The sequence below is a fragment of the Sardina pilchardus genome, chromosome 18, assembly GCF_963854185.1.
Source record: "Sardina pilchardus chromosome 18, fSarPil1.1, whole genome shotgun sequence".
In the NCBI taxonomy this organism is placed as follows: Eukaryota; Metazoa; Chordata; class Actinopteri; order Clupeiformes; family Clupeidae; genus Sardina; species Sardina pilchardus.
In genome coordinates, this window is record NC_085011.1 from 23,447,726 (window position 1) to 23,457,893 (window position 10,168).

Genomic DNA, 10,168 nt, shown 5'->3' on the forward strand with positions numbered 1-10,168 from the left:
TTCACCTCTGGTTGTGAGTGAAACAAATAGGCACGTTAGTCCATTCAGGGCCATTGGAGAGGCTGCGGGGTTGAGGGGATAACTGATCCAAGAGTTCATTCTGCACTCAGCATAGAGGAGCTGTACTGAGGATGCCCTGATATTCTGTTGCCTTATTGGATTGGATTTGATTTGATTTGATGTCGACTCCTCCATCTTGATGGCTTGGTCCTCTCCTCCTGTATGATTGTTGTGGAGGTAGAGAGAGACAGACACCGTCTCCATACGCAGGGTCCTCTCCTCCTGTATGATTGGTGTGGAGGTGGAGAGAGACAGACAGCGTCTCCATACGCAGGGTCAGGGTCCCAAGGGACAGGGGCTGAAGCTGTTTGTCACACAGAGAAGGAGGGAAGGGCTCAGGTAGCATGGACTGCCTGATTATTAGTTAGTGCACTGGTGCTTGATGTGTGGTGCTAGAGAGGGCTTTTTCATTTTGTATTCAGTCACACACACACACACCTATACACACACACACACACACACCTATACACACACCTATACACACACACACACACCTATACACACACCTATACACACACACACACACACACACACACACACACACCTATACACACACACACACACACACACACACACACACACACACACACACACACACACACACACCTATACACACACACACACACCTATACACACACCTATACACACACACACACACACACACACACACACACACACACATATACACACACACACACACATATACACACACACACACTCACACACACGTACGTGAATGAGGTGTTTAACTCCTTAGCAAAGGTTAAAACCTAGGGGCACTGTGTGTGTGAGTGTGTGTGTGTGTGTGTATGTATGTGTGAGTGTGTGTGTGTGTGTGTGTGTGTGTGTGTGTGTATGCCAATGTGAGTACCCCATCCCCATCCCCCCTTCATAAGCCTTTTAATTACGTCCTTGATGATTTCCTCCCTTCCCTCCCTCCCTCCCTTCACTTCACCTGGAGCAGATTGTATCCTTGGAAGGTAGCGCCTGACAGAGAGAGAAAAAGAGGGAGAGAGAGAGAGAGGGAGAGGGAGAGAGAGAGAGGGAGAGAGAGAGGGAGAGTGGGTATGGTGGGATGAGCAGTGTGGAGCTGCTGAATAAGAGATAGTGGGGAAATGAGGAGCATTTGGCCGCTGCTAATGGTTAAGAAATGGGGCAATTAGCAGTGGCTGCTGGGGTGTGGGTGGGTTTGGAGGTGTGTGTGTGTATGTGTGTGTGTGTGTGTTTGGTGTACGTGTGTGTTGTGCCGCAGCACCCCTGTTCTCTGTTGTGCTGGGTTCCCCCACGGCCCGCACCCCCTGTCTGCTTCCGTGCCCCTGCACCACCCAGAACACCGATCGATATGCAGCTCCACGCTTCACAGACGCCTAGTGAGTGTGAGTGTGTGTGTGTGTGTGTGTGTGCACTGTGTGTGCATGCGTGTGTGTGTGGTATGTATGTGTGTGTGTATGTATGCATGTGCACGCTGTGTGTGTGGTGTGTGTGTGTCTGTAAATGCATTTGTGCGTGTGTGTGTAGCGTACAGTTCGTGCGCACGTGCACACCCAAGTGAGTGAGGGAGCGAGCGCGTGTTGCCTATGCACTGCAGGTGCGCGCACTAAGCGAGTGAATTTGTGTGTGTGATTTGGGATTACCCGCTGATTACACATCGGAGGCCCAATTGTTTTTCTAATGCCCTTTTATGGGAAAGAGGGATTGCAGGTCATAAATAGGGAATGAGCGCTAGCCTTGTGCGCCGCTAAAGCTGCGTCTCATTTACACACACACGGCTATATACCCTGCAGCCTGCAGCACACTGGAGCAGTGCGGGCCCTCAACTCAGCAGCCTCTAATTGTGCAACGAGCTCTACCACACACCCCCAACACACACACACACATGCGCAAACACACACGCACACTCACACACACACACACGCACACATCAAATACTGTACATGCACACATACACATGCAGGCACACACACACACTCTCTCACACACACACTAACACACTCTCAGATACACGTACACACACACACATAAACATATACACACACATACAGTCAAATACACACTCTCTCCCTCACACACACACACTAACACACACACACACAAATATCCCCCATTCATATGTTTAATAATACACATGCACAGTAAGCGCAGAGAGTAGAGATTGCAATGACCCCCAGGGATGAGGATGTCTCGCACGCTTTCAGAATCGCTCCGTTTATTCTGTTTACATGTTTACATCTCACAGCTTGACTCATATAAGATCAGACTGACTCCGGATCAGTGTGAGCTCCCGAAGCGCTCACCCCCCCCCCCTTTACATATGGCTGATCCGGAGAGAGGCCCCTGACAAGGCTCTCAGTATCCTCCCCATCTGTAGACAGAGGCCTGCCGCGGCTTTGGAGCCTTTTGTAAGGGATCACTTGTCGATGTCAACCTGACGTGTGTGTCGATTCGGGCAGATAGTCCATTGTGCGGCGGCACTAAGGAGGAGAATGTTGCGTGCGGGGCGCGCGGGATCTGCTCTTTGAGCGCGTCTTTTTTAGCCACGAGGGACGATCCGATCCGCTCTCCCGCTGCTGTCTCTCGGCCGCGCTCACAATGGACGACGTGGCTGCAGGGCTGTTAGCGGCGCAGCTAAAGTGGAAAAGGCTTTATCTCCTCGCCATCCAAGAGCCTCCTCTCTCTCTCTCTCTCTCTCTCTCTCTCTCTCTCTCTCTTGCTCTCTATCTCTCTCTTTCTCGATGCCTCTCTGTCTCTCTCTCTTTTTTCTCTCTCTCTCTCGGTTTCTCGCGCTTAGTCTCTCCTCTCTTTCCTCCTATTTCTTCGACAAGGAAAGCCTGTTAACTCATGGAACTTGTTCTCTTCTCAGCTCGTTTTAATCACCACCCCCCCCCCCCCCCTCCTTTGGCTCCCTCTCTCTCTCTCTCTCTCTCTCTCTCTCTCTCCCTCTCCCTCTCTCCCTCTCCCTCACTCTCCACTTTTGTATGTATGTGTGTGTTTCACAGTTTCAGCAGGTGATTGGATGTCCCACCACTCCTCCAATCTGCTGTCTCACCCCGTCACACTGTGGCTGATTCTCTTCTCTTCTTCCCCTCTCCTTCCCTCTCTCTCTCTCTCTCTCCTCCCTCTTCTCATCCCTCCTTCTGTCTCTCTCTGCAGAGGGTCAGCAGTCCGTGTTTGGCGACGGGAACGGGGCGTGTCCTCCTGCGCTAGAGACGAGAGGACAGACGGACCGCCCGCAGGACGGTGGGACGGAACAGAAGTCGAGCGTCGAGGGGAGGGGTCACGTCCTGACACGAACGTCACAACACAGACCTCCATCATCAGGGTGTGTTCCTGTGAATGTGTGTCTACGTGTGTGTGTGTGTGTGTGTGTGTGTGTGTGTGTGTGTGTGTGTGTGTGTGTGCGTGCGCGTATAACAGAATCAGAAAGCTTTAGTTTTCCCAAAATGGGCAATTCAGTTTGACAGTCCCCAGTCTCGTATAATAAAATAGATTAAGAGTGTACTGTAAATGTACACATGGTTTGTACAGCTCTTTATGCCTTGGCTCAGCTCATGTTGTTCTTAATTTCGGTCAGAAGATGTGTCAGAGGGTCCAATCTTGGCGATAAGAAACGGCTGGTCAGAGGCGCAAGACATTTAGGGTGATTTTGTGATCAGACATCGGGCACATTGTTCAAAAGGGTTCTCCTTCTGTTTCTTAATTAATCATGGGTCAGTCCTTTAAACCAATGAGAGTGACACATTCCCTTTAACAGAAAGCAGCACAACTTCAAACAGCATATCTGTATTTTGACAGTCAGCAGCGGATTTGAAGGTATCTGTTTGCATGCGAGAAGTCCATGTATGAAACACAGCCTACAGCCTTATTCAGAGTATAGCCTACATGCATCTGCACTCGCCTATTATTTGAACTCATAGGAAACTTCACTGTGGACTCATAATCAACGACAAAACAGTTAATTGACTGACTGACAAGGGGTTACCATAGAAAACATAGCCTGAAAAAAACAACATTTACTCCAATAATGATCGAATGACTTAATAATAATCGTAAGGATATTTTTCCTGTGAAGGAGTTCTTTGGAACTGGTTGCTAAGGCATCTCTTCAGCTGTGCTTTATATGCTCTTTTCGCTATAGAATAGGTTTTTCTTGGTCAGTGGCGTAATGATTTTTAGAGGGTGTAAGACAGCAATATTTGGATCTTGCTCCAGATCACACCTTATGCTGTTAATTGCCACACCCCTGGGCGCATGGTTTAATAACCATAAGTGGAGCGTTTGACAAAAAACTCATCACTTTATTGAGTGTGAGATAAGAAAGGGCCCTGAATATTCAGCATCACTATCCACTGCCTTGTCCTTTCACTCTGTGTACTAGTCCACACACGTTCTCCTCACACACTCCCACTTATTGTGGTCAGATGTCCTCCCTTGTCTCTTGAGGGAGATAATGAGAGCATCTTCATGTGAGTTCCTCAGATGTACAGTAAGAAAGCCATCCTCAGGAAGCTCATGACTAGAAAGACAGATGGTAGTGGTGTGTGTGTGTGTGTGTGTGTGTGTGTGTGTGTGTGTGTGTGTGTGTGTGTGTGAGGGGTGGGGGGTGTATAGTGTATAGTGTTTACCCAACTAACACTGAGCATTTATGTGGATTTGTAAAGTATTAGATAAAAAAATAAATGGCCTATTCTTTTGATCCCTACACGGTTTTCATGGCTGTTGACTGTACGACTGCGGGCTCTGTGGCAACTCCATCTTCCACTAAGCCCCTGCAATCTATCTAAAATCCTCCCCCCTCACTCCACTCTACTCTACCCCCCCTCCCCACCACCACAGCCCTCTTCCCCAGACCGGCCAATTTAAACAGGCTGGGCCCAAAGAGGATGGACAGACTTAAGCTCTTTTTAAAACATAAAGTAAAGAGGGTTACGGCAATTTGGCAGCCAAACCGGCGGTTTACAGGTCCTCTCAGCATTACCGACAGTGGCGCGAGAAAGCTGATCAAGATGCTCTCACGCAGATAAATGGCAGCGGAGAGAGGAGACAATCCCGTCCCTCACCGCGCCTCTCTCTCTCTCTCTCCCTTTTTCCCCTTTTTTTCCCCCTCTCTTTTTCCTCCTCTGTCCCGGATCCTTCCTTTCTTGTTTGGTTCTTTTCACCCCGCCCCAAATGTTGTGTCTGTGTGTCTGTGTGTCTGTGTGTGTGTGCGTGCATGTGTATTTTTTTTTTTTTTGTATGTCATTTTATTTAACCACCCTAATCTGGTCTCAGATGAAGTTTCATTGTTTCTTATGTCGAGCCAATAAGGCTTAGTGCGATGGAGTAGAGGCATTATTGCGGCTCGGTGTCGCTGCCGCTCTGAGAGAGGGAGGGAGGGGGGGAGGAAAAGAGCAGTATTGGTTCACGGCACTGCCGCTCTGAGAGATGGAGGGAGGGAGGGAGGGAGGGCTGGTGGGAGGGATGGGGGGGGGGGGGAAGAGCAGTATTGCCACAGCACGTGCAAATCCGCACTGTACGGCGAGGGGAGCGGAAGAAAGAGACGGGAGAAATCTGGGAAAGCATCCCAGAGTTTCCCTTTTTCATTTCTCTTTTCTCTCCAGTGCAGGCACACACCTCCCTCCCCCTCCCACTCTACTACCCCACCCCACCCCACCCCACCCCAAGCCCATCTCCACCACCCCCTCTCAGCTCATGCATGGAGCTTTTTCCCCGTCTTCCTCTTCTTCTTGCTGTCTGCAGGAGGAGGTGGTGGGTGAACACCGACTTTCTTTCTTGAACGCCCCACACCTCCAGCGCCAGCGCTGCGTTCTCCGTTGGCGTGGGATGCGCATCGCGGTGCGCGTACGTCGCGTGTGTGTACACGCGCCGTGTCGTGTATTGTGCGGTGCCGTGTTTTGCGCCACGCGTCCTCGCCTGCCCGTGAAAAGCCGCGTTTGTTCGTTTGCACGCCCATGTGTGGCCGTGACGACGAGAGAGAGAAAAAAGAGAGAAAATCAAACCCAGGCCCGCGACACCCACTTCAGGCGGCGCCCGTGTCACGGATCCCTGAAGACGAGCGCCTCGTGTCGTACGCCTTCGCCACGGAAATGCCGTCCCACAGACGCTCTGATACCCATGTCTCGGCACGCCAATAAGATTCCCAACCCTGGCACCAGATGGGTGTGTGTGTGTGTGTGTGTGTGTGTGTGAATGTTCACAAAAAGAGGCTTGCCATTCACCCAAAAATGCATATTGAATGTGTGAGCCTTTTTTGGAAAGACTCTGAAAGCCACCTCTGTGAGCCTCACTGAACGAATGGCTGTCGGAAGTTTATGTGAATCCTTTCAACACGGCGCACGGTGTAAGCGGGGGCGATTTGTTGTCATGTAAAAAGCACAGCATGTTCGCCATTCGTGTGGCGTGTGATGTACCCGTGTATCAGCGTACCCATGAGGCTTTGCTTGTTTGCAGCGTTGCACGGAGGGCCCAGGTGAACAAGGAGCTGGAGGAGGTGTTTGCAGGTGATCAGACCTGGCCATGGAAACAAACAGGTGTGTTCATGTACACGATTGCTCAAAAGTTTGAAATCACTGACAACTGTCTTTATTTTCCATCTAAATAGCCTAAAAATAGAATTTAGTGCATACATTATTAATGTTGTTTGAGGATTTCTATTAAAATATCTACATAATTATTATTCGATACAATATTACAGTACATGGAAGAGGCTTGTTTGCTTCCACCATCTCTCCTATAGCAATTCAAAAGTACTTTTATTTCAACTCGTCTTAAATGATCATGCAAATTTAAAATTCATCAGTACAAAACCAGTTTGCAACATGAATAGAAATGACAAAAAACACCTTTGGACACCCATGCAAAAGACAGACATAGAGCCAGTATGCATTCCTGACATCCTCATAATTACAGAGCAATATTCCTCTTCAGTGTCAGCACTGAAGTAGCTGTGTACATATTTTCAATACCTTGCCTATGAACGTCATGAACTCAAATTCGTTCTGAATGTGATGCATCCATAGAATCTGCTGGTGCCATTTTAATACTACAGCCCTCCCAAGGCCCTTGGTATGTTATGGTGATGTCACAACCTCCCATTCATGTCTCATAAATCTTAATGCAACTGGCACGACTCCAGTAAGCACTAATTATAGTAAAAGGAGAGATAAGGCGACAGTTACATTAAAACCGCAAACAGCTCTCAGAGATAATTGCCTGGGATTATGGCGGTGCTGTCACATCAGTCCCTGTGATTTTCCTACACTGAATGATTTATCATACCCTACAGAGGAAGAGACCAGTGTGTGCCACCTCACCACACACTTCATGGACTGAACCTTTCAAAATGCACTCAATGACCACTTCGCCTCTTGTGGTGATTGTGAACGGACCAATCGTTGTTGGACCCCAATGAGATCACAAGCTCTGTGACCTTAAATTGAAATAGTGCGATAGGCCCATACGGTCTTGGATAGGCTCACTTGACAGTGACAGAGGATGGTAATGAGTCTTGACGTGAACTTCAGCGTTCCTTTCACATAAAGGTTTAGGAGGCGCTTATAATCTCCTCTTCAATCTTTCTCCATTTTTTACAGGTCTTAAGTGACTTTACACACCTCCCAAAGTTCAAGTAATTATGATTGATGAGAAAATTGTTCTACGTTTTTGTATGGTTCTGTATAACATATTAGCTGAACCCTGTTTCTTTGAGTCGTATCGCTCATCTATAACATAGGTGATTTGATTATGATTTAAATTTTAATTTGGTTGTACTTGCAATTGATTATATACAGTACTGTATGCACATCTGTTTATATGGTTTACGCTCTACGACCTAGCCAGAAATCTATTTTGCCACTGTAATCATGTAGTGATATGGAATTAACCACTCAGCCTTCTTCATCCTAATTCTATGAAAATCTGCTAAAGCTGTCTAATAGGGATTTTACATGTTTCAAATCAGAAAATCACAGGCTGCATCGACTTGTTTGGTAATGCTGTTGTCTAAGTGGAATCTCTAGTATGTTAAGAATTTGAATAATACAAAACATGATCTCTATTATGAATGAAGGTGCCTCTGTTCCCAAGAATCAAATATGGTGCTTCACAAAAATGCCTTTAGTGACTTCTGCATTTAATTTTAATTAACAAAAGATGAAATAGTTTTGTTACTGAAGAGTAAATTGTTTTTCTGTTTTTTCCTTTTTCTCTCTCTCTCTTGTCACAGAAATTAATCTTGTTGACCAAAATGATCAGGTAAGTCCAAGCGTTCAGGCCCGTCATGTTGTTCAAACACGTCATTTAAAGCGTCTGCGTGTGTCTGACTGTCGGAGTGTTTATTGTGCTCCAGAGTAAATAACGCGCTCTCTTCACACAGGCGGCCGAGGACACGGGAACACTCAAGGTTATTCACTTTGGATTAGTGTGAGCGCAAACTTCAGCTCGTTATGGTTTTAACCCAACTGTGCTGTTATAAGGAAATATGTTGATGATTTCAGGGCTTTATATTTGTGCAAAGGGATATGCATCCGAAGACAGCATGTCTAATTGGATCAGTCATTGCGAACAATTTATTTTTTAAATACAAAAACAGGAAAACTGACTGTGTGTACTGTACGAGGGGGAATTATTTTACTGTCTGTATTGGGCGAGCTCTGCCACATATAACCCTGTGTAAAATAATAAATGTTTATTTTACTATGTTTTGTTAAAATGTGCTTCTTGTCTTGCTATTGGAAGTGCGTGTGATAAGTTCACACAGGCTCCATTTTCTGTGATCACACTCACGCCACTTTTGTCAGTTAGTGCTCAGCAAATAAGCAACTAGCAGTGGCTGTCAGAAGGAGTGATTTTACAACACGTCAAATCCACCCTGAGACTCGTGCAAGAAAAGGGAAATGTGGCATGACGTGTGGTATTTTTGGCTCTTGATCTCCTATCTGGCCTGACGTTACACGCATGCACACTTCTGCATTGTGTGTATGTGTGTGTGTGTGTGTGTGTGTGTGTGTGTGTGTGTGTGTGCTGTTATATATATTTATATATATATTTATTTATATATATTTATTTTACCTTTTTGGATTGTGGGGTTTGTGTGAGATTACAGGCAGCAGTTATTCATGAGCAGAGCCAGAGCTCCTCTTTAAAGGAGTGTAGCCATTTTCCTGAACAGCAGCCATAGTCATGTCAGAACTGTCGACGGTCTGTACTCGGGATTAATCTGACAGCACCCAGCCATCCATAATCCCCTACTGTATCGTAATCTATTTACTTTGCATTCTAAGAGGATTTCCATAAAACATTTACAAGAAGTGATGCTGGAAATGGACAGAAGATCAGGAAGGGTGCCGTTTTGTGTTTTGTATCTGTTTCTTTTTTACGTTTGTTTGTTTTGTTTTTCGTTGGACCGTTTTTCAGAGAGAGAGAGAGAGGGAGACAGAGACAGAAAGAAAGAGAGCGTTGGTTGATATCATTTTTGGCTCCTTAACACCAGACAGAGATGCACACAGAGACATTAAAGGAATCCCACATTTCAGACAGTTCAGCGTTAGGCCGTGTTAACATCTCCTGTGAACTGCATTGATCTGGTGGGCTGGGTTATAATTACCCATTGACCCACTGAGTGACTGGTTATTGGGCTCAGGAGAAGATTACCCAGGCCCAGTGTATTGTATTTGCCACTCTGCTCGGAGGTGATACCAGCTTCATCATGTTACAGGCAGCAGTGTCATGATAACAAAAATAAATATTTAAAGCAGTCTGTGGAAATTGATGGAGGGGGATGCATGGATCTAAACCACTGAATACACTCATGTCAGCGCAGGCTACTTCTTCTGAATAACCATTTGCTCCAACATAATTGGCCCATTTTATATCATGCACAGTGGACTTGAAAACCTATCTGGTCTGTATCAACCTCCCACGTTGGAGCCACATTATACTTCATGTCATTCAAACATGAAAAAAAAAACCCACATAAAGCCCACAGTATTCAACTTATTGTGACTATGATGGACTGTTCTGAATTCAAAGAGGTCGAGTGCCATAAATGTCCCTGCTTATACAACAGGTTAGGTGCAGTCAAGCAAGTTATTTAATAGAGCACAATGCGTAT

The 10,168-nt window shown here is 46.5% G+C and overlaps 1 protein-coding gene across 2 annotated transcripts in view; it reads left to right on the plus strand.

The window, feature by feature from the left end:
* The window catches only part of wdpcp (WD repeat containing planar cell polarity effector), a 73,530-nt gene extending 64,810 nt beyond the window's left edge, over positions 1-8,720 (plus strand). For both annotated transcript variants that reach the window (XM_062520243.1, XM_062520244.1), the window contains 4 exons: positions 3,211-3,379; positions 6,508-6,587; positions 8,282-8,310; positions 8,432-8,720. In XM_062520243.1, coding sequence (XP_062376227.1) covers positions 3,211-3,379; positions 6,508-6,587; positions 8,282-8,310; positions 8,432-8,482 — 329 coding nt within the window. In that variant the 3' untranslated portion in view covers positions 8,483-8,720. The remainder of the gene's footprint in view (positions 1-3,210; positions 3,380-6,507; positions 6,588-8,281; positions 8,311-8,431) is intronic.
* The last annotated feature ends 1,448 nt before the right edge of the window (positions 8,721-10,168 follow it).